Genomic DNA, 25313 nt, shown 5'->3' on the forward strand with positions numbered 1-25313 from the left:
GCACTATATGTATAAACTGGTGTATAATAACGCCACACAGGCTCGAACAGGCGACGTCTGCAGTGAGTCGAGGCTCCGGCAGAGGGAGACAAACACCAAACTGAAAGGGAGATATGAATTTAACATTTCTATGCAACCAGGAATAATTACAGCGAGACGTTCATCCGGGGATTTGACAGGATGATGTTTAGAACCATTAGCAGAGAGCAGACGCAGGAAGATGATTAGTCTGCGTGTCTGGAAGCTGTAATTACACACAAACCACATCCGATGTACGGCAGCACATTTGCATCTATGAAATACTTTTATTCTCTTATGTGTACTGCGTGTGTGTGTGTGTGTGTGTGTGTGTGTGTGTGTGGTGAGGGTTACTTGTGAGTAATCATCCAAGGAGCATCAAAGCCATGCATACATCCTTCCCACTCCAGTAGCCTGCAGCAGGGTCTGATCTGCTGCTGTGTTCACATGCTCTGAGAAACACTGCATCCCATGCCTTGTTGTGCTCAGGAGAATCAGTCACACAACAAAAAGGGTGGAGAGAGAGAGAAAACCATGCAGACACATCCATCAAACCCCCACCAGATTAGGAAGAACACAGCCAAGAGTAGGTTCAGAAGCAAGAAACTCTTTATTGTCGAGTGCAAATCTCTACATGATAGAAAAGAAAAGGGAGAAGAGTTGTGCGTTTGCTTCTCGATTACATAGAATTAGGTGGTGATTAGCAGTTCACTTCTCTAAATTCTCTACTATATTTCTACTCTTCCACTGAGCAACCTCCCGTAACTATTTTCTCTTTGATATGATATATTGTACGGAGCCGTGGAAGGATAAAAGCAACATGGCGGAAAAGCTTTCAAGATTAATACTCGTCAGAAAAACAAGGAGCGGACGGCCTCGCCACGGAAAACGGCGTGTTTTCAGAAGTGTCTTCTCCGTGTGCAGCGCTGCAGTAACAGCCACTCAATGTGTTAATGGAGTCATTTGTCAAGCAAAAGCAGCTAAACACACATTTTTCCTGCTTTTCTGTGTGATGTCTCTAGAGTTTGAACGGTTTCTTAAACTGAAGAGTTCACCTTGCTATAAAGTCCATGTCATTTTTGTATTTTACTCTTGTAAAACATTGCCGCTGCACTGCTCCTTCTTGGACTTCCCACACAGATTTCCCATGGCACAGTCGTCCGCTCCTTGTTCACACTTGTTTTTATTTTTCTATTGCATTTCAGCCCAGTTCCACGAGCCTGTCCTGTATATTTATGATGCATAAAACAGCACAGCATAGGCCACTTAAAAGTACTCCGATGTGAGTACAGATCCTCTTCCCAACTCTAACTGTGGCAATGTAATGCCAACCACTTTCAAACGCTAAATGAACAACAGGCTGCATTAATGAGGATGTTAATTCAAATATAAAATGGTGTAAACACGTTTTATGCTGGTGGAGTAGAGGAAATAAAATATGCTCTGGCGTTTATGGTTATATGCACTAAAAAGGATTATAGACTGTGTACTGCTCACTGTTGCAGGGAGATTTGATTCAAAGATTTATGGGAAATGTAGTCTGATTACAGGCAGATCTCACGGCAGACGAGTTAGTCTGTAATCATAAAATCTTAATCTTATTCCACGTCATGTTATCTTAACGGAAGACTTTGACATTTGTTTGAATTTTACGGTTTTACTTTTGTCACCCGGGCGTGTTAGCATTGTTAGCTTTCCTTAGGGAAGCCAAGCGCCACCGAGGGGTAAGCTAGCTTTAGCTTAGCCAAATGTCAAAGTATTCCTTCAGGGGTTAAAGCAGCGGCGTCCCCTCATCTGTCCGACTGAACTCTGCTGTCCCACAGATGACCCACCGCAGAGCTAAGCCTTCCATCGCTCTGCGATCTGAGGTGGAGACGCAGGCTTCAAACGAACCACGATTCATTCAAATGTTGATTAAGGAGGTAAATTTGGGACAAAGGCAAAAAAGATCGTCAGCAAAACAAGGCACTTGGATTTCATTTGAAGGAAAGAAAGAAGGGAGGTGTGATCATGATTTCTGCCACTAGCGTTGCCTCTTTCTTCGTTTCGTCAACCTGAATACTTATTTTCTTTTCCCAACGTTTCCCCCACCTGTCTATATGCTCTATATACCAAATCTCTACAAAATATAACTGTACAGCTGTGTACTGAAAATATCCCTCAGTAAATAAATAAAAGTGTACAAGTACACAGTATGTAGATGTACATAAATGGGCTCTTCTCTCTACTTTCTGGTGATAAAAACAGAGAAGGGAAGGCAGAGTGGCGCCTTCCATTCCCTTCTTTTCTCAATGGATTTACATTCAGAATTGTGTCAGTGAGGTCCCACCGGGGGGGCAGTGGTAACGAGGGGCTGAAGTGACCCCTGAACCTTTAAAAAAATAAACAGGGAGTGACACCATCCCAGTCCAGAACTAACCAACTATTCCCCACAATCCCCTGCGCTAGTTTTGTCTCCCGCCGTTCGTCAAGCATTAACCAAGCTAGCTAACCAGCCATCAGTCCTGCCCTTTAGCTTGTTAGTGCTCACAGCTAACGTCAACAACCACTGGTTACACAAGGCAGAGAGTGCTAGCGTGTTAGCATTCCTGCTGGGTTAAGATGTGGCTGGGGGCTGGAGGGTGGCATAGCAGCAGTGGTGAAGGTGGTGCTCCCTGTGTCTGCTGCTGCTGCGCGGGGGTTGGGGGTAACGTACGGAGCCCGGAGGGTCGGAGGTGTTGGAGGGCAGCCTGGAGGAGGAGGAGGAGCGCTGGGAGGTGACAGTGGAGGTGGAGAGGCAGGAGCGCTCTCCCTGGCTGAGGTTCCTCTTGCGCTCGCGAACTAGCGCCTTCTGGTGGCGCTTCATCCGCTCCAGCTGCTCCTCCGCCGTCATCCGCCCTCGAGACTGGCCGCTCGGGAGCTGCAGGGCTTCTGTGGGTGATGACAGACGCTCCAAGGCACTCTTGGGTCTCTCCTGCTGAGACAGAGAAGGAGGGAAGACATAGAATATAGAGAGGTGGAAGGATGGGAAGGAGGAGGAGGCTGGGGGGGTTAAACTGTTTATTTATCTTAAGCACGATAATTTCTAATTTTTTTTAATCAAAATAAAGCAGGCCTTTACAGACTTTGAGACACCCTGAACTCCTCCAGCGGTTCCTGCAGACACCTCCACCCTGACATCCTGACTCACCCTGGCCGCGGAGCTCCCGGGGCCTCTCCTCAGGGTGACGTAGGACGAGATAGAGGTGGACTGGTTCTGTCGAGACGAGGAGCCTAACAGACCTGTTTGACAGCAGCGGGACAGGAAGTGCAAACACGGTGACGGGATGCAAAAACAAACGTCTCAGAAACAGTAAAAATATCAATGCCTCCACTTAACTTCCACTAAACATTAGTAATATTTACAGAATCAGTCTTTCTAAAAGAATGTCTCCAGATTTAGAAGAACTTTCCAAATGTTCCCGATGCTGATCCATCTCTTTGAAACATTACGCTCCTCTTGTGGGTGATAATAAATTCTATCACTGGAGCCAATTTATGAGCAAACTCAGGGCTACATTTTTCATGTTTTAACGGATGAATCCTCTGGTCTGAACAGATTGGATTTCTAATGAAAACATGCGTCTTCCTGAACACAAACACACTGAAGTACTTTATTTTCCGTCTAATCCTTTACAACAAAGCCCAGTTGGATAGTTGGGAAGCCTTAAAAATGGACTAATAAGGTCTGTATTTCTGTGAAATGTGCGTATTTCACATTACTCTTCAGGTACCTTTGCTCTGGAAATAGTCGACGTCAGACCCGGCGCTGAGGTGGTTTATTCCTGGCAGCTCTGGTTCACTCAGGTATGACCGCAAGTCAGTCTGAAACCACTAAAGGTTAGACACAAAGACCAAGTGCAGACAAGCTGCTTTTTGGCTCTAACAACAATTTAGAGAATAAAATCTTCCAATTCGAAATCACCAAAACTGCATTTGGAGATGGAGGCAGATGGATTTTCTTTGGTACTGAATGAGAGCATACCTTACAGTCTCCATTGACAACATACTGCCCGCTCTCCCTGTCCCTCTTCCTCTCGTCTGATTGGCGTTTCAGCCCGCGCACCGACGTGTGGCGGATGACCGAGGCCTCTTTGGGGAGCGGCGGCACCACAGGGGGCGTCTCCTCGTAGTCGTAGAGGCGAGGCAGCGGCGGCCTGGGTGGAGCGGTGTCCTCAGCCTGGACAGGAAGCAGGCAGGAGAGGACTCAGTTCTGCTGTAGTGCTGATGGCACAATCAGACTGAACCCAGCAGTACGAATGAAGCTGCACATGACGCCCGCTCTGCTCTGCAGCGCGTCCGAGCAGGAAGGCGACACTCACCCACTTTGGCACGGTGCTGTGAGGCAAAGTGTGGGAGAGGATGCTGGGGATGGAGCTGCGAGGAGGAGGCTGGACCTCTGTGCTCTGAGAAGGCACTGCCGGGTCTGACATCGAAGGCACGAGTTTCCTCTCTGGTGGAGCGTGTGAAGAAATCAAGGTGTAGCTTTTAAATGGAAGCAGGTTTGAATGGGACTCACTGTAACATCTGACGGATACGTGACCCCACGACACTGTGAGATAATAACTGCCGGTTGCCGTGGTCACCAACCTGGGTTCTGGACAGAGTCGATGGTGATCTTGTAGTTGGCTTTGCTGGCACTCAGTCCCGCCATCACGTCCTCGATCCTCCACAGCTCGCGCTTCATCTCACCTTTCTCTTGCTGCAGTTCGACACACAGATGCGAACACACATTTCACTCCGATCACATGTTATTTGTAGCTTTCACCTCAGATTTGATCACCTATAAAAGCCCTAGAAATAGTTTGTCCTACCAATGAAAACTTAAACTAAACACAGACTGATCAAAGCCGCAGCTACTGAATATAAAACCCGGCCAATAAGAACGAGAGCTAGCAGGTTACAGGTGACCCTGCTCTGAGCTGCAGTACCAGCTCTCACCTGTGGGGTGGCGCTGTGGTTCATGTGTGCCTGCAGCGCTGTCCTCAGCTGCTCTACAGATCTCTCCAGCCTGCTGTACTCCTCCCAGGCGAGGGCCATCTCCTGCATCACACAAACACACACAGTCTCAGGTTAGCGTACATGTGTTACTACTCACATCTTTATTTTATATGTTTCCACAGACTTAACTGCAAGCATCACTCCCTTTATACACAACACACACATGCCCAGGAACATTTACACTCCTATAAATACACACACGTATTCAAGCACAAATAAACGCTCATTTTCCAAACATTTGTGATTGTGTGATGTTTCTAACTGGATCCATACTTTTGAGTAATTGGTTTCCAGTCACCTCAGTGAGACCCACAGTTCTCTCCTTTTGTGCATAATAGAGTAACCGGATGTCTTGGCCGGGCTCCCTTTTTATATTTTGGCACACAGTTGATCACCACTGAGGAGGGAAAGCTCTCGACGCAGAATCTCTGGAATAAGCTCCGTCATGAATTTAGTGGGACGGGACGCCTCTGCTCCCTCTGGAATACAAATGAACCAAGTTTTGTCGCCGACTCCCGCTTTCAAGATGAAAGCATTTGTCCTTTAGCCGCTTCAGTGCTTTCAATTCACGGCGGTGCTCCGGATGTTGGACGCGGTCGAGAGCGTCCGTGAGACTGAGCGTCACGTCGGCCTGCTCAGCTATCACCTGGGCATGGTGCTGGCAGCCTGTTTATCATCTCTCCCATCCCATGGCGCAGGCTTTGAAAACTTGTTGTCGTCTCTGGATGTATGACCTCGATTTCTTGCCTCAACTCTGTGCGAAGGGTGGAAGTTTCTGCTCTGCTGTCTGTCAGGACAGCCTCACAGGAGAGCTGAAGACCACCCCTCCTCATCCTGTCTCACTCGTTAGCTTCACTGTCAGTCACTTTCACTGTTTTCTACTTTATTTCTTTCTGGCTGTCAGTGTCTGAACAGGGTGAGGCGGACGGTGAATTTTAAACAGCATCACATCAGACGCCTATATTGCATACATATGTCCATTTTAGAAAAATATCCTAAATATTCTGACAGTTTTCAGGCACATTCCTCCAGGCTGTGCTGTACAAAACAAAAGCACGCAGCCACACCGTCTCTTAAACACGCACACGGGCATACATACCGTGGAGAGGCGTGATATTTGGGCCCTGATGGTGACCAGGTCTTCCTGCAGCAGCCTCTGCTGATAGGCGATCTTGTGGGCGTGGGCCGGCTGCTCCTTGTACTGCTCCATCTGCTGGTGGGACAGATCCAGCACACTCTCCAGCTTGTCCTGAGGGGGTGATGAGTCACGCAGCAGGAGGTCAACCAAAGCAGCTAAGACCTGCTTCCCTCACAGTGTGCACGATTCAGAGGGTAACACTCAGAAATGCCTCCAGAGGGCAGCATGTTTCTACAGTGACAGTCACGAGCACCATGAGGTCTCATTTAACTTCCTCTGAGCTGTATATGACCAGGCTTTCATGCTGACAGTATACATATTGTACTATAAAAACTGCTCTGTGTGTTTCTGGAGAGGTCTGATAGCTTTTCGAGTCATGAAATGGAGTCAGAGAAATCAACACCCCCGCCTCTCCTTCAACAGCTTCCTCTAAGATTGTGAATGTTGACTCTAAAATGAAAACCACCAGTGAAATGTGATATGTGCTTCTGTTTAACGACTGAATCATCAAACCCCAGCGCAGCTCCACTGACAGCAGCAGAGTAAACTTGGTCTTTGAATGCGGCTCCGTCGTCGTAATATTTCCTCTAATGATCTGACACGTTTGCCCGTTGACTCATCAGACTGACTGAGAGCCTGCGTCACCGGCAGAGTGCGTACCTTGTCCTCCTTCAGGGAGCTGATCCTCGCCTCCAGATCCTTGAGGATATTGTCCTGCTCACACAACCGACTTAACTTCACCTGCAGGGGGAGACACAGAGCTGAGTGGGAAGGGGGAGGGAGACACCTCTCGCTGTCTGGCGCTCACCAAAGTGTGTGTGTGTGTGCTGACCTCTGGTAATAAGGTGGCTCATTAACTTAATTACAACTTCTCCCTGTTTCTGCAGCTGTAGATAAATTACTGCGTGTACAATAACCTGTATGTTTGTGAGTATGTACATTGATGCACACATGCCTTTAAATGTTTGCGAGCACGCATGCAGGTTAGTAACAGTTAATATTCAGAGTCCCATCGCGCCCCGGGTCTCATTCGGGTGTAATTACTGTGAGTGAGGCCATTACACAAAGTGGGTGCGACCCACCTGACACTTTTAATTACAGTGTCAGGGAGACTCTGAGCCTTGTTAATTAATCCCTGATTAAACTCTGCAAACTTCAAGGCAAAGGTTGGATCACTTTATCATCCTGCGGTAAAACAACAACACAGCGTTCATGTAATAAGGTTGTGACTGAGCAGCTCGATACGAACAAAGTGCTTATCCATATAAACTTTTACACTCAATGGTAGTTTTTATACTCCATCAAATAAATTATTAATCCTGTTTTTGTCTCCACGGTGATGTTGCTGTTGGATCTAATCAAATATTCATCGCAGACAACGCTCTCATAAATTGTTTAAACTGTTGCGTATGAAGCTTATTCTGAGAAATACTTTCACAGGAGTTATAAGACTGTTTGAAAAACCGCAGGGAATTGTTTGGATTATCAAACTGAAAGGGTTGTGGCATTTATGTATTTACACTCTCTGCGTTCTGTTTTCACCCTTGGAGCTAAGAGGAAAAGTGCACCACGTCCTCCCACACTTTCTCCACAGCATCCACACTTTGTTTTGCCCTAATTACCCTCAACTTTTCTCCCAGTTGAACCGCAGCAGTCAGTGCCGCTCCCCTAAACAAACTAACATCTCATGTCTGCTTGTCAGGAGTGGAGCTAAAGGGAACGAGACAGAGCTCAGAGGGTGCAACTGAAGGCTAAAAATGTGTTATCTTAATGACAGCAAACGTGTAGAAATGCTTAAACTGCACGTGAATGTGTGTTTGCTTCGAACTACATGTACGAAAAGAACATTTTTGGATGCATTTGCCAAAATATATATGATAGAAATAGCAAAAACACTCAAAGAAGTCCCTCAGTAGGTCACAGCATTAACAAATATTTTGAAGAAACAACATTTTCTTGGCCATCAGCTTTTTCTCTTTCGTAACATGTTATCTTCAGACATCCTACGTGCTGACAGACAAACAAACAGGGACTAAAACATCCTCCTCCACGGTGTAAAAAACCAGAGCCGGCCTGAATTGAACATCTCGGAAGCTTCTCAGCTCGTACTTACATCCACGTCACTTTCTGCAACCTTGACAGGTTTCCCTGACTCCTTCAGCGTCTGACTTCCAACTACCTAGAAATCGCAAAACAAACATTTCCAAATGTTAGCGGTGCAGCAGAGGGAAGCGTCTGAACTGTGGAGCGATGGTGCTGAAATAGAGGAGATACAGAACACAGAGACCAGCTACAAGCTACAGGATTACTACAGATCTGTGGCACGTTCTCTTGGCCTCTTGTACATGACAACATGAGCGAGCTTTGGCAAACATCAGCTCTTGCCGTGAAGAACACAATGGCTATGGACACTTTGAAGCCCTGCACGAATTGACTTGATCCGTTAAGCCTCTGTACACGATGTACTTTTAAAAAAAAAAGAAGGACAATAGTTTTAGGAGCACAGCCTGGACTTGCTGAGTTCAGGTGCTCCCTTTTATCGGGGTTACTGACAGGGTTCTACAGTGCTACAATAACCTCCTGAAACACTCTTTTCGAGATTTAATAACATTAAAATGAGGTGCAAATTTAACAAAGAGAAAAATTTCAGCTCTCTCTTGTGCTTGGACGTTATGAGTTTAGGAGCACATGCGCTCCTTTTTGGAAAAGAGTGGAGACGTGACACAGTAGAGCCCCGTGTTGTTGTCAAGGAGGTGCAGCGTTTCAGAGACGATGGTAGAAGCAGCTGGCTTTTCAACCACCGGGCCACAGCCACAGCCACAACACATGCACTGCCGAGCCATCCCATGCCCACTATCCAACAGCATCGTCAACATCGCCACATGGGAGCGGGGGGGACAGGTCAAAGGTCACACGGAGAGAGGACACTTGATGCCATTCAAGCGGTGAATGCGGCGCTGGAAGCAATGGGATGGTCTTTCTAGAACGGACTCTCTAACGCACACACTCACATACAGACTATACACATGCATCCCTACTCTGAACACTGTAGAGACATGCACAGGTGTAAATGACAGACGCGCCACACACAACATCAGATCTCTTTGACAGAGACACACACGCACGCATACACATACAGCTTACGTTCGTTAGAGGCCTGAGAGGCCCAGCAGTGCAGTGCAGTAGTAAACTGTGAACTGCGAGGATCAGGGGCTCTAGAGCTCTGATCTGGGAGTCAAGATCACAAAGACACAGAGCCGCAGTCACAAAATGGCGGCTGCTTTTGTCAGATGCTTCTAAAAGCACACAAGATTTCAAAGTCTACCGGGGACAGTTCGTCTCACACGGACGTCTCTGTCCGCCGAGTGCACACTAACGTCTCCGTTCAACAGTTAGACGTGTTTGTCAGTGAGAAACACCAAGTGTGTTAGTTATCAGGAAAGGCACAGCAGAAAAACAGAGGAGTTAAAATAAGTAACAGGATGAGGGGACGAGCTCCGTCCACGTCCATATCTCACCTTCAGGTCCAGATACTCCAGGTCCTTCTTCAGCTGCATGTAGGTGTCATCAGCCTGGAGGGAGACAAACGTGTGAGTGTGGATTACTGACGTGTGTCAACAGCAATTAAATCACCATCCGAGTCGCCTGAATCTGACAAAGCTTCACTGACAATCCATCAAACGGGATGTAGTGACATTTGTGCGTCAGGTATGAACTGCTGTTACGTGTCTGTGCTGACATGCACACACACACACACACACACACACACACACACACTCACACACACACAGTAAAGATACATTCACATGTCGCTCCGACTGCAACACATGAAGCACCAGCACAAACCAGATCCAGCAGAAGCAGCAGATCTCCAAACATCACTGAATTCAGCTTTCAATTCAGCTCACATCACTCAACAAAGAAACAGACGTCGAGACGGCCGAAAATGAAAGATTCACGAGTCAGAGCACCAAACTGACCAACACATCCACAGCCAGCCGGTTAGCCAAAGCATGGGATGGCTTCGTGGACGTCGGAAAGTTAGTAGCACAACATGCTATGGACAGTGTCACTGGAAGCACGATATGGAAACTGACCAGCCAAGAACAGCACATGGAAAAGGAGGCGGATGGTTCTATGATGGCGGCCAGGCCAGCGCTCACAGATTAACCATGCCTGACGTCACACCACTGGAGCACGGGATGTTGGGTAGAGGTTGCCACTGATGTACGCTGATTTAACTCTTGTGTCTTTATTTATCCCACATTTTGATTTTGATGCAGTTTACTATGTTTGAGTTACAGGTCTGAACTAAGAGTGTGTCTCGATCTGGATGGAGAACGTTTCAGTATCAGCGAATGTGACTGCTAAGTTCCTACTCTGAGATCCCTGAGACCAGGTGCTGGATGATCCGGGCAGGTGATGTACAAACAAGTCAAATAAAGTATATTTTGAAATATCTTCATTAGGATTCGTCCTTTGAGGACTGAGATTACCGAAAGCAAATGTAATGTAAATCCAGAAATCACTTCTCACAAAAATGTCAAATTAAAATTGTGAGAGTTTCCTCAAAAAGATCAGAATCCATCATCTGGAAACAACGAACATCTTTCACAGGAAGCTCTTAAAATAGTTGCAGAGGTATTTGGACCAAAGCGTCACACAGACAGACTGAAGGACAGATAAACTGACCACCAACGGATTTCAAAGAGCCGTGAAAGATGGATGAGAATATTTACTTTTCTCTGAGAAAATGTTGAAAATAAATATATGAAATAAACAAGAAGGACACAGTGAGAGTGGCCGATGTGAGTTAAGTGTAATGCAGCCCTGCAATATGTTTAGTGGCAACCTCTACCAGCCCATGGTAAAATGAGGGGTGGGCAGGCAGGCGTGCCGCGGGGGGGCCCCCACCTGGGTGTTGAAAGAGCCCAGGGGAGCTGAGAGGCCCACGTGTCCGAGGTGGGACACAGGAGAGGGGACGGAGCTGAGGAGGGGGCTGGTGCTAGTGGTGGTGGTGGTGGTAGTGACGAGTTGGCTGTGGTGGTAGGGCTCTTTGGGACCGTTGAGCCGCTGCAGCTGGGCTAACGTGTGCTGACGGGCGGAGGCCATCTTGGCCTGATGCCGGCGCAGCTGAATGAGGAACAGGGTGAGCTCCTCGGGCTGTCAGGCACCACAGGACATTAAATCTGGCATCAAACCTGACCACACCAACCTTCAGTGAAGCTGAACTGTTCTGAAACCTTGCATTCACAGTGCTTGGTGGTGCGGCTGCTCAAATTACACAAGCAGTTAAATTTAGAGGGATTAATGGTGCTGAAACAAAAGGCAGAACTCACAACAGCACGCTGCACATGAGGGGCGAGGGCTCCCACATGTTCAGCCGACCGGCTCATGCCGAAAGGGCTAATCAAGATTTGGTCAATATCTGTTAACATCTTGTTGTTGCAGAGAATGAATGCACTTCTGCAGCGTGAACACAGTGTAAGAAACCTATGACTGGACTCTGGAAGCAGACTGCGAGGGGGAAATACACATCACCCAATCCAGGCCTCTTAAACCGTCAAATGCTCCAACAGTTCCCACTCTGATTAAATCCATTCCTGATGTAAATGACTAAATATTAATACTTGTATTACACTGAGGTACATTTAAGCTGTTATTTGCAAGACGTACCGTTTTGCCGTGAAGGCTGGGCGCACTGACTGTGTGTGTGATGTAACCAGATGGAGGCATTGACCGTCTCTCGATAGTAGCAGCCTGACAACACAAAGACAACACATTTCACTTTACAACCCTCAAGTTATGGACAATGTCCGTTAGAGCAATCACAGAGTAACGATGCAGCAAAGAAGCGAAGAAGGCTGCAGCTCGTCTTCTGGAGGATGCAATGATTGACGTGGCCTCGATAACAAAATACCGCATTATTTATTATCTCTGGGCAAAATTTAATTGCTTGTGGTTGTGGGAGAGTGGGAGTGCATTTGCATATTTGTGTGTTTTTTCACTCAATTTCAAAAATGTGATAATCAAATTGTAATGGAGCTGCTCATTTTTTAGCAGTTTGCATAAATGTGACCAATGTGTCTGCACAGATATTTATTGTTATTTAGGACATATACGTTTTCAATATAGTTTGCACTTTCTTTTTGACTGACTGCTGATTTAGTCGAGGTGATTTAAGGGACTGAGTGTCTTAAGATTACGTGTGCCATTGCACCCAAGGCACTAAAACAATTATTCTGTTCAGTGGAGCACAGTTCCAACATCAGCCCCACGCTGTCAGGATGACTGACACTGTTCTGGATGAGAAACACTTATATTTGATATTCGACAGAAGGGAAAGAAACATTAATGGTCCGACGTCTGAAAGAGCACAAACAAAAAGCCAGACGGACTCAATTCATACAGTCATACAGTATGTCATTGAATCTGAGCCGTCCAATCAATGATCTCTACGCAATCCTTCCTACATCAGTATCAACCTCTCCGTTTCTCTTTTCTTGTACTATTACTTGAACACTCTGGTGACATTTGAATATTTCTCAGTTGATTGAGTGCTGTGGAGCTTCTCTCACATTTGGGTTTACTTTCATTTTAAGTGGCCTCGTGAGCTAAATGCCTAAATTATAAACACGATGCTGAAAACATCGGATTCGTCTCGTTCCTTAGATGCATCAGAGGGCGTCCTGGATAGTAAAACTCTGCGTTAGTCACTGCGTCACAGCATTACCCGTTAAAACAGATCATTCTGCTGCTCCTATCAGACGTTATTTTACCTTGAGCAGCTGAGATTTGGTCCTGCGGGGGGACACAGCGAAGGGGATGTCCACCACTGACCGATCGGCCATGGGCCTGACTGTCACCCGCTCAGCTGGCGTGTGCGGCCTCCGTGTGGGCGACATGGTTCTGCTGGTGCCGGGTGGAGGCCCCGGTGGAGGGATGTCTGCGGATGAAGGTGGTACCGACACGCAGCGGGGCGGCCCTTCGGACCTGGGTGCCGAGGAGGAGGGAGGCACAGTGGATGGAGGACGGGGGCCGAACGGGTACTCCGGGGCCGGGGTGTAGAGCGGCGCTGTGGGGCTGCCATGGCGGAACTGGTGGCGCTGCTGCCACTCGTACAGCTGCCAGACGGTGCTGGACCCCGGGCCACCCTGCTCAGGGGTGAGGCGGAAGTGGCTGAGGCGGTCCTGGGCATACTTGTACTCGCCAAGTCGGGCAGGTGGGGGGCTCTGGCGAGGGGTCCTTGGCAGGGTCTGGTATGCGTCCACGGTGGTGAACTTGTGCTGGGTTGGTGGCGTTCGACGGGGGAGGGTGTTCTCTCTGGATGAGGTGCTGTTACAAAGGCACACGAAAGGGTGTTTTTTCCACATCGCATGAACAGAATATCTATAAAAGAATCATCTAATCTCACCCTTGGCTTTTATTTCATGGTTAAATAATAATCTAATCAAATATAAATTATATTTCCTGAGCTAGAAACAGGCTTTCAGGCCACTAGTAAATCATTTGTTCAATAACAAGGAGCATATTTTTCCATCTGTGTTCAGAAAAAAAACATTGCAAACCTAATATGTTCCTGACGGGTTGGTGTTCAGGTTCAGGTTCAGACTCATTACAGTGAACCCTGCGCTGTATTCACGCAGTGCACTCTGCAGCATACATTAATGTATTCAACAACATGGATTATTTATTTTGGCTTTCTGCTCTCAGCATGCTGCACAGTCAGTTTAAAAGTTTAAACATAAAACACTGAAACAAAAGCGTTTTATGTTTGTGTGTGTTTATACACAATAAAACAATAAAAGCACATTTGTGACATGGTGACAGTGACCTACCCTTTGTGCTCAGCCTTCTGCACTTGGACCCACTGCTCCACCTGCTCCAGAGCGCTCCTCCTCTGCACCTGCTTGTGTGTGTCAGCAGGGGGCGGCGCCGGGGCCCTCTGGTACGTCCCCGCTGCGATGCCGTTGGGCTCCAGGATGGGGCTGGGCGTGGAGACGAGGCCGTTCCTCGTGCAAATGCTGGAGGGCAGCGTCGAGGCGGCTCGTGAAGGCGCCCGCGATGGAACCCTGGACACGGGCGCTGAGGCCGACACGTGGTCTGACTGTGGGAGGGCAGAGGGTGCGGGGTTGGAGGGGAGGGAGGTGTGTGTGTCCATTTCCAGGGCTGTGCTTCCCATGTGACGCTCCAACGTGGTGGCGCCGGGAGACTCTTTGTGGAAGCTGCAGCGTTCGTCTGCGTCACGGTGAATGGGCTCCAGCAGGACCTCGTGGATGATGGGTCTGGTGACTTCAGAGTCTGGGGTCTTGGTCTTGTGGTGGTTTATGTGGTTCGTCTGTGGGACGGCGTGCTGCAGCACGCTGAGCTTCTCTAACTTGTCCGACGGTCTGCTGCGGGGAGCAGAGGTGGATGAATGTGAACCCTGACCTGAGCTGAACTGCATTCAGAACTTGAGCTGAAAGATGATCCAGAGTCCTTTTCATGTGAACACTGAACGCATCTGACATTTGATTTTCTCTCACTTGAAATTTGGTTTCTGTTGATTTAACAGAGTAATTGGATTATTGGACTGAACAAACGGCTTGTAAGTGAGCGCCTGTGTTTGATCAATACCCATAACCATTATTTGATTTGATTGCTTTGAATTTATTTTTGATTATTCTTTGGTTTAAACACAAAAAGATTTAATTAACGATGAATGAATTGATGGATTGTGTTCTGTTTTATTCGACGTGCATCAATCCACTCTTTTTCCAGTTGGGGTCTGATTCCAACGCCTGAAATAAATACTGACGCTCTTTATCATCACTGTTATTGTTGTTGTTGGCATCATGTGTCGGGCTACACGAGGCTGCGGCGAAGCACACAGCACTTCTCATTAAAAGAGCACAAAACATACAAAAACGCATTAAATCTAATGTATTCCAAAGCGATTTATTTGAACTGCAGGTTAAGTGGGCTTCACATACAAACAGGTGTGGGAGTGCAACCCTTTTTAATGTTTCCAGAAACTAAGCAATTGAGCAAAAAAGCAACGAGTGAGCAGATTTCTACAGTTCAGAACTCAGAGAGCGCGACGACAGACGACAAACTGAAAACCTTTAAGTGTGATTTTTAAAGAACAATGAGAATATTTGAAATAAAAGTACAAGAACTGCGCAGGTGAAGTAATATCGACACTATCAGAAACCCTTTCAAATGAGTTAAACAGACTTTAGACTCTGGATCGGCGTGTGGATCAATGAGGTCAGTGTGATATCCATCACCCAGATCGGTCGCAGCTGCGGTCTTTATCCTGTTGTGGACTGTTGGGTAACAATCTCTAACTCTCACTGCGAATGTTTGTTTAAACCTACACCACAAGAGAGCCGGATGATAACTATGGCAGTTATCCTGACAGCTGATTGTCTCTCCTCAAAGGATTTCAGGGGCTTTTACTCGATATGCACCGATTCTCCTTCATTTGATCATCTCCCTGATATCCCATGGACGTCGTGTTTCACCATTTCAGGCGTCTTTGTCTTTGTTCTGTTGTGCTGAACTCGAGTTGAACTAGATGACTGTCACATGAAAGGGAAACTTTTTGCCTCCTCTTTAATGACAGGGCCAAACACACCACGCAGATGACAAGCAGAGCCTCGTCACCACAACTAGATTTTAAACTCAGTAATGAAGTCCCGTGTGACGAGAAACAGTCAGGTCTCTGAAATTCAATGAACCGGACGCCAAAGTTTAATTTCTAATTAATTAAACAGCCTCAGGTGCCTGTATGCTCCACGGCAGCGATGGCATCTGAATATATTTCATATAAATCAGCTCTATGATGACTAGAATCTGCCCGGTAGATTGTGTTAGAAGGAGGGTAACAATTCCTGTGAAGAGCAAATCTTTAGCGCGTTATGGGGGCAGTTAGAAGGTGTTCATGATGCTTCATGACGACGCTCATAAAACACAACAAAATCATACTTTTAATTTATCACTGAGGTTTCATAACTTCAGATTTCATTCCTAAAGTGGACACATTGTACTTGTTATTCTCTGCATTTGGTGCCATCTTACATAACAATCACTTATGATGCAACACATTGTTTTAAAAGCATGAAAATACTTTACACTTTAATTACCACCAACAATGAAACGCTATGATGAACCTCATACAAACAATGATAACCTGCAAAGCTTACTGAGTCCTTACTACAGTTGCTTGCTGAGGTGTGTATAAGTACTCATAAAGTATTAGAAGTCTTATCAATCAACCTTAATGAATCAAGTACAAATGACTGTCGATACAGAGCATCAGACAGCATTATGAATGCAGGGTAATTCACTGTGAATGCCTCCATAACGCGCTACAGAAGTGCTCTTCATAGACAGTGTTACCATGAAGGTAACACGTAGAATCTGTCTTCATCAAGATTTCCCTTCTGTCGTTCATTAACAACAGGCGTAGCGTTTGGGATTTCCCCTTCCGAAAACCAAAAATGAAAACAGAGCGCGAGCTGCGGGTGTGTGAGGCTGCCAGTGAGTGATGGGACGTATTTGATCTGTGCCACCCCCCCCACCCCCCCCCCGTCAACGCATGAATAATACATGGAGGAAAGCTGCTGCTTGTTCAAAAACAGCGTTTTACGACATCTCTGAAAGCGAGCAAACACGTAGAAACACTGCACTCGTGCTTTAGCTTCAGGACTGATGGATTCTCTACAGCTGTAAACAGCAGAGTGGGATGTTTTTCCAGGCATCAGTGTCATTTACAGTGACAAAAGAGACCAACGGCAGCACTCTCTGAGAGGTGTGTGTTTGTAGGACGTAACAACTACATGCTGTTAAACACGTGAACAAACGCTGTCACGTCACACCGTCGCTGGGTGCATATGACGTTTTATGGATTGTGCTTATGAGTTAAGAGTGAAAAAATGTGTTTAATTGCAGATAAATAAATGTTTGTTAGTGTGATCATGATTAGGGATCAATGTTATATTTAAATTAAAAACACAAAACATGACAAAAGCTTTCGTTAGAAGCAAAATACTGGTAACAAACACAAGGGGGAGCTCACGGCATGAAGGGGAGAAGTTCAGTCAGGAGGGAAAGAAAAAGTAATGATCTGGAACTTTTTCAGACTTTTCTCAGTGTTTACTGACTGAAGGTGCTCACATCACCTCATTCAGTGGTTCAAGGAGATGTATAATGTGTGTGTGTGTGTCTACCTGATCAGTGCGTCGCTGTGGTTCTGCATCAGCGTGGCCTGGTTCATGGCCCTCAGCCAGGTGTTCATGTCCTCCTGGGTGTCAGCGCTGAAGTAATACGTCCGCATCCCAGTGTGCTCCGCCTGCGAGCCAATCACAGAGCTCTGCTTGTAAATGTACGAGCGCATACCTGTGTGGCTAGCCTATAGGAAGAGAGAAGAGGTCCGGTCAGCGTCGCCGTCAGAGAGGCGGAGCGATCCGCCGAGAGACGCTTGCATGAGCTTTAGCTTTGGTCAAAGAGACGGGGAGAGATCATGCTGTCCGACATCAAGCATCGACCAATACAGAGAGCCAATGGAGGAAACCACACGATAGAAATACAGACAAAATGCCAGCCAGGTACGACCAACAAAGCCACAACTTTGGACCAATGAGAGGAAAGATTCTTCGGTACAGTGGAGAGTAGAAAATGTGAGTGTCAGACAAAAGAACCCCAGAGTCTCCTCACAAACCTGCTTTTTGCCTCTTATTACAGCCTAGACACCTACTAAGAACATAAACAGCTAACAAACACAAACAGTGATGTTACAACAGCTTTTCAGTCATCTCACAAAATATGGATGTGACATCTATCACAGCGGCCTGGAGTGAAAACGTGGCTCTGTGAAATGCAGCCCTGATCAGATCCCACACCCTGACGAGGTAATTGTACTGTGTGATTTAAGCGCTGAGCTCACGACAGCCACATTCAAACTTAAGACGGATATTTCTCTGTATGCGCAGTCAAAAGACAATTAATCAGCTGATCTAACGCGCCGTTGTTGTGGCGTGACAGTCAAGAGCGCCATTTTATGGTTGGGAAAGATTTAAAGACGCGGTGTGTAGAATATCAAAAGAATCCTGCTGCACTGTGCTGAGGAGACCGTCTGCTGGGTGGTGTTACAAAGCGGAGGCAACGGAGGTGAAGCACATGATAAACTATGGGTCTAATGGCATGAACGACAGTCCGAGTGCCTGTGAAAGAACTTCTGTCATCAATGTACTAAATTACTCACACGTTATCACCTGATGTTTAACTGCATAATGTGTATTAATAATGTGATTTCCTGAGTTCTTCTCGGCCTGAAGTCCAGTTTTGTGCTTTAAGATACATAAACAATCGCTAAAATATGATGTTTGAAGTGACAAAAGTGCAAACCCACAGAGAATTAACACCTGACTGTGACTCTAATGGACATTTTAACATCTTTCTGTCCATTGTTTGGCTTTTATAGCCAACAAATGAGCATCAACCTCATCTCCAGCTGCAACAGGCTGCTGGCACATTAAGCAGCTGATAGGTCCAGATACTTCCCTCAGGAGTTAGTGGAAACCATCACAGAGCTAAAGGAGTAAATACTGGACACGTCTTCAAAGGACTGTCAATGTCCTGCAGATGTATAAATACACACGTGTGATAATATATAATGTGATAATACTTGTGTTAATGGCTTGTTCCTCTGCCCCCATTTGGCCGAAGATTAATGCACCTTCAGCTGATTATTTTTCATGCCTTCCTTCTCTCAACAACAGTGTCTCTCAATTCCCAGAGTGCCTTTCTCTCAGTGAACACACGAGAAGTCTTCTTCAAAAGGTTATTCTGTTCGAGTAGGTGGGCAGAGCAGTAATACTAGCAACAGCGCAGTAACTGCAGGAGAGAATGAGGGTGTTTTTCCAGCTGAAGGAGAACCAGAGCGGCTTCTTTCTCTAAAGTCAACATGCTTTTTTTTTTGGTCTACTGAGACCAGCATCAGTGCAGAAGTTGGTATCTCTGCTTCTCCTGAAAGTTTGCTGAACTAAGTGTGTCCAGAGAGAAGCCTTGAGAGGCTGACACCGAGACGCCCGCTGCTTGATAATTCATACGGCCTCCTCAGAAAACGTTCCTGCTGCTCAACTGGATTTCATCGGCGCTGGAAATATTTCAGCAGGACGCCACTGATGTTTTAATTGGCCAGCCATCCACGGGGATACGCATCAGGCGCCAGAACAGGACAAGAAATTCAAGGAAGTGTACATGACCAACAGCTGTTTTTTAATTAATTGCACTTTAAGTGTTTGGTGGCCTTGATAGAGACGTCCTTGCTGTGAAAGTGGGGTTATTAGAGGCCCTTTTAAAAGGGAGTTACACCCCATTGAGCACAGATCTATAAACGTCCTACTTTTCCCCTGCCTTCCTTACTTCACTCGGTCTTGCGGTGGTTGGCACTGGAGACAAACGAGAGAGCCCACTCAACAACAGATGCATGCAAATGAAAAGCAATTAAACACTAAATCTTCCCAACCCTAATTCATTCACTGAATAATGAATGCAGGATGAGATGTGTGGGTTATTGTGGGATTCCACAGCGGCTGCAACGCGGTGATTTCACTGTGATTTGGTTCGTATTGTGATAAAATGAGAGTGACTCCTCAGCAGTTCGGCCTCTTGTCCACAGCACGATGAAAGTCACAAACTCACAAAACACACAAAAACCTCACAGCCGCCTGTGCAGCTCGATGTATGCACTGAAAAGTCCATGAATAATACAAAGACTGTGGCCTCTGCTGCTCGATCTCTGTTACTATAAACTCTGATTAAACTCCAGCACACAGATTAAGACATGCACATTAAATCCTCCCATTCCTGCGTCCCTCCTCTGAAAGCACTGGCTGCTGAAACAAGCTCATTTCAGTCGCTGCACTAACAAAACGACGTAAAACATCATTTTCGTTCTCGTTATGCTTGAATATCTACTTGACCCTGGAACATATTTGAAGATCTTGGAGTTGTTCGCACCACATTAATTCCACATTAGACGTGCTGACTGAGTAGAAACCTGGATCCTGATGAACTTGGTTTTCAAACGTGATCCAGGGCCGTAACAGCTGATCCCACTCATTAATTATATTAATGTATTGTAATACCACCAACACTATACTGCTATGAGAGCTCTGATGATACTGTCAAACAATATACAACTTAATTCCAGGTACCATGTGTATGTGCTGATGTACCTTACAAACAAAGTGCTTAAAAAGACTTCATAAATATACCTAAAATTTGGTTGACTACACACTGGAAACAAATGCAGTCAGAAAAACTGCAAACCTGACACCACAGAGCAGGTTACATGCATGCACTGTGTCTCCATGTCCACTGTTTCTAAACTCCCTTTTCGCCCTCATGGAGCTGTGTTGTGTGCTCTCTTAGCAGGAGTGACTTTTTATTCTGACCCTGTCTCCTTAAAGGCTTTCTGATCAGCGAAATCAGCTGGAGTACGTCTGGTTAAATCCAAAGTCTGCAGACTCTTTGACACCAAGGCTACCCAGAGGGAAACAGATGTGAAGCAAACACAGGGCTCAGTCCGCCTGTTACTGTCAGCAGCGGAGACGTGTTCAGGCACATTAGGACAGGAACCGGGCTGGGAAACTAGTTAGCAACCACTCATCTTGCAAACAAATAGGAGATCTATCCAAAAACAGCCTAAAAATCTCGAGGAAAGGAAAAACAGCATCCTGAGGAAGCAGCTGTCAAAACACGCCTGCTCACTCAGCATCAGCACTCTGACAGACGGCCTCTCATGGCTACAATGAGACAGGCTGCTTGATGAGAGACAGAGGGCTGCGCTGCTAGTCAGATGTTTGGGCACGTGTGGAGATACTGGCATGCATGTGCAGTGAAAACACACTCACAGCATAAAGACACAGACACGTTTGTGCTGTGAGACGTTGAACAGACTGAATTCAAACCTTTGATTTTCCTATTTTCTTACAAACTCAATTCCAAAGAAGTTGGGACTCTGCAAAACGGAAATAAAAAGAGAATCGATCATTTGCAAACAACCTGAGTTTGTCGACAGCAGTTTTCCGAAGTCTTCCTGAGCTCATGTGTTCATCTTCTTCATCCAGTCATGTGTTCACAAAGTGGTGAACCTCGCTCCATCCTCGCTGTGATCGGCTGAGCCTTTCCAGGATGCCCCTTTCATCCCCAATCATGATCCTCTCACCTGTTTCCAATGAGCCTGTTTACCTGTGGAATGTTCCAAACAGGTGTTTTTGGAGCGTTCCACATCTTTCCCAGTCTGTGAAACGTGTTGCTGCATCAGATTCACGATAAGCAGATATTTACGAAAAATATTGTCTTTGCACTGTTTTCAGTTGAGTACATGTCAAAAAGGACTAGCAGCAGTCACATTCTGTTTTATTTGTTTTACACAGCGTCCCAACTTTTTTGCAATCAGGTTTGTACATCAGAACACACACACACACACACACACACACACACACACACACACACATACCAGTGACAAAATACAGCACACAGCACCAGCGGTCTAAAATAACATTAGGAGGCTCAGCCTCTCTTTAGCCTGAATGCTGAGTGGGTCATTGAGCTGCGGGTGCGTGACCGACACACCTACACACTGAATCCACACACAGCTGAGCCTCTTTTCCTCTCTGCGGTTTGTGTCCGTGTGGGAGTTGGTGGCAGTTTTAAGGGTGTTCCTGATTATTTGTTTTCTCCGCTGCATTGTTTAATGACGAATAATAGGAAAATCTGAAAAGTCCCCCTCACCATGTCCCTCTGGCCTCTAATTCACTGCCACTAGCCCTCATGGCTTCCTTCCTCTCCACCTATCGCTTCCTCTCTTTATTCGCCTTTTCTTTTCCAGCCCTAATCGCTTCCTTCCATTTCTGTGTTCTCTCCCCTTCAGCCTCTATTTCTCCACAAACTAAAAAATATCACTCACTCCTCGCAACAGCTTACAACAGTGTCGCCCCACACACACACACACACACACACACACACACACACACACACACACACACACACACACACACACACTCTCTTTGTCCAGGCGCTATTTAAAGAGTCATTGTGCTCGTAAAGATAAGCCTCAGCAGCCAGAGCAGCACAAAGCTCCTGATAAGGTACATTCTCCTAAATTTGCAACTGTAGAAATTGAATTTACACTGAAAAAACATCCACATGGAGACTGCAGCGTCTCGGTTTTAAATCATACCTGCTTTGAGAAAACGTTCAGTGTTTCTGTTTGTTAAAAAAAAAAAAAGAAATCCTGTTAGAGTATCCCAGAAACAGGTTTCTCTACTTCAAAGTTCACTTAAGCAGCAGCTGCTTTGGACAAATCACCATTTGAGCGACTGTGGGGTTGCATAGCCTGCTTCTAAAATGAAGGATCTCCTGCAGTTTTTAAACATTATTTTTCACTTGTGGAGCAGCAGTGTGAGGTGACGTGAGCTCCAGATAAAGTGAAGTTTTTCTCCACACCATCAGAAAACTGCATGCTGGTACAGTAGATGTGACAGATGGAGGAGGCAGCCAGAGCAGCACATAGATGAACGATAAGCCCCACACCAGATAAGCCAAATACAAAGATTCATATCGAGATAACGATGATGGGGTGAGAGAGGGAGGGGAGAAAAGGAACAGAGGGGGAGTTAAATAAGACAGAAAGCACTGAAAGAAAAAAAAAAACAACACGACCACGTCAGCCACAAGGACATGTTATTCTCAAAACATGCATCAAAAACCAACAGAGGAATATACACGGCTGCTGTATATTCTGTCATGTTTGGACCCAGAGAAACCACACCGACGGCAGACAACAAGGAAATATCACGTTTACATCCGGCACAGGAGAGGGTAGAGTACCTATTTATGGGAGGACTGTCACTGGACGACGCGACACACTCAGGGAGGGAGGGAAGTCCCACTCGGGCAGCCAACCAATTGGAACAAGAGAGGGAAGAGGATTCGGTGAAAAGGGGGAAGGGGGGGTGGAGGGTGGGTGCTTGTCGAAGCTTGAAGGTTTAATTTGTGGGGTCGTGGTGTGTATTGGTCGATTCGGTGCAGCATTCACACACTCAAACACCGTCATGTGATACCCACCCCATCAGGCTCGCTCGGGCGGAGCTGGGTTCAGTAAATTCATTTCATTTGTTTTAACCTGTTTTGATTAGCAGACTGGGGGGGTTTCACTGCTGCAGGGCTGCTATCGCTCAGGCAGGATGGGCTCCTCTCCTGTGGTAGAACGTGGGTTCCAGTCCAGCTCAGTTTCAGGTTATTTCTCTACTTTTTATGATGGACTGACGACCCCCTGGAGCACACGTCTACATGACTGCAGCAAGGTGAGAAGTCAAAGCAGTGGAGGTCAAAAAAAGAGATTTTTAGCTGCTTTTAAAAAGACACTCACAGCTTCCTGCATGGCCTCCTGACCACGATGAGAGTACAATATTGTTCATCTTTGTTAGCTTATGATAGTTAGCTTGAGCTGTGTGACTCTTAAACCTGTCATTTCCAGGCTTAAGATGTCTCAAAATCACACGTTTCACACATTAACCACATTCAACTGGGAAGAAGCTCTGTGACTTTTATCAAACCTATTTATTTATAGCTTTATGAAAGCTTGATCAAATATATTTTTTCTTTCCTTGTGCAAACTGAACTTGAAATGTCTCAGCTCTAGTGTCAGTGGCAAATTCCACCATTAATTCATTATATACATGTACTCTTTTTTCAAGGCTGCTCTTGTATAAGACCTGAAGACTTCGCCATGCAGTTATATTAAGAAAACATGATTTTTCTCTTCACATTGACCAGAAACTGAAAAGGATGATCTGCAAAATTCTGACTTATATCATAACTGGGAAGCTTCATAGTCTGCCGTCCAGGTTCTAACCATGTCTTTCTCATGTCCGCTGTGATTGGAGAAGACACGAACTGGTGCTCTCTGTGGTTATCAATGAGGTAACAGTAATGAGGAGCAGATGTCCTCAGACGGTGCACAACTTTCATAGAGCGTTTCAAGCCTCAATCCTCCAGTTGGCGGGTCGGCGGCGGCGGCCAATTCGCTGTCCATCTGCTCCTTTCAGCTTCTGTCCTCTCGCCAATTCCACATCCTGCAAGAGGCTCTCTCTGCCTTCGTCCCCTTTCGCCAAGTTGCATCTCTCATCCAGGTCGCCGAGCAGAAGCTGCAGGGACGCCACAGCAGCCGACCTCAACGGGGACCACGCCATGCCTGCCGTCCTGTGTCAGTGCAGTCCTGCACTACAGGTTGACATCTCAAAGATGTCCTCTCATCCGTCTCTGACAAACCTCTTCCCATGGCACACTAAGTTCCACCAGGTTTATCTTCTTCACAGCACAATGTCTGGATGGACAGAGGTGTGAACCACATCTGGAAAGACCCTGCTGTCTGCAGTGTGGTGGGTTCAGATCTGTGGGACGTGTCTGGCTTGGTTCCCTTCTGAATAGAGGAGACAGGTCTAATTACCTCTTAGCTCACTGACCACTTTATCTGCCTCTCCTGCTCCAATGTTTCAGCTAATACCCACAAGACAATCTCGTGGTGTTATCTATACCGGCCTTGAATTAGAGCTGCTTTGCATCCTGTCAGTATGTGTGCTAGAGTCCCTTTGGTTCCACAGAGGTGCAGCCGGGGTCCTCCATCAGTCCGCAGTAGGAATGAGAATCTAATATCCACAGTTCTTCCTCTTTGGTAGCTCTTCTTAGTCTGGTCCTTAGACCCCTGCATGCCGAACTCAACAGCTTTTGATCCCCTTGATTCCTCCCTTCTTTCTGGATCATGGCGTCCAGTGCATTAGCTTTATCCCACTGTTTGAAATGCCGATGATGCTGCAGTTTCAGAGAGATTATTGCCTGGTTTGTCGCTTTATCAGCCGCCTTATTTGCAGCCTGATCTTGTTGTAGCTCCAGCTTGGAGCACACATGGATCCTTTGAGTTCCTCAATGTTAGCAGACTTCTTCCACCACTGATAATAATGGAATCTGTAGCTGGTCTGATCTACTGTAGAGGCCCACAGAGGAAAAGCTCAAATCATCTCCATCAGTGCATCTACGGGATCAATGATCAGGATTCAATCCAGCTGCCATTTTGTGCTCCATT

At 46.4% G+C, this 25313-nt stretch overlaps 1 protein-coding gene across 11 annotated transcripts in view; it reads right to left on the minus strand.

The window, feature by feature from the left end:
* Positions 1–25313, minus strand: part of LOC143321869 (pleckstrin homology domain-containing family A member 7-like) — a 120053-nt gene that overhangs the window by 2758 nt on the left and 91982 nt on the right. For 3 of the 11 annotated variants that reach the window (XM_076732563.1, XM_076732566.1, XM_076732569.1), the window contains 17 exons: positions 17389–17570; positions 14014–14568; positions 12955–13510; positions 11852–11935; positions 11090–11338; positions 9694–9747; positions 9320–9403; positions 8289–8354; positions 6836–6916; positions 6137–6286; positions 4978–5079; positions 4627–4738; positions 4359–4489; positions 4022–4216; positions 3771–3870; positions 3188–3279; positions 2714–2971 (listed from right to left, as the gene is read on the minus strand). In XM_076732563.1, the coding sequence (XP_076588678.1) occupies positions 2714–2971; positions 3188–3279; positions 3771–3870; positions 4022–4216; positions 4359–4489; positions 4627–4738; positions 4978–5079; positions 6137–6286; positions 6836–6916; positions 8289–8354; positions 9320–9403; positions 9694–9747; positions 11090–11338; positions 11852–11935; positions 12955–13510; positions 14014–14568; positions 17389–17570 (3051 nt within the window). Of the gene's footprint in view, positions 1–2713; positions 2972–3187; positions 3280–3770; positions 3871–4021; positions 4217–4358; positions 4490–4626; positions 4739–4977; positions 5080–6136; positions 6287–6835; positions 6917–8288; positions 8355–9319; positions 9404–9693; positions 9748–11089; positions 11339–11851; positions 11936–12954; positions 13511–14013; positions 14569–17388; positions 17571–23059; positions 23116–25313 lie in introns of those variants that run through there. The other 8 variants (XM_076732574.1, XM_076732564.1, XM_076732565.1 and 5 more) reach the window with 8 other exon arrangements.

Source organism: Chaetodon auriga, chromosome 6 (genome assembly GCF_051107435.1).
Source record: "Chaetodon auriga isolate fChaAug3 chromosome 6, fChaAug3.hap1, whole genome shotgun sequence".
Taxonomy (NCBI): domain Eukaryota; kingdom Metazoa; phylum Chordata; class Actinopteri; order Chaetodontiformes; family Chaetodontidae; genus Chaetodon; species Chaetodon auriga.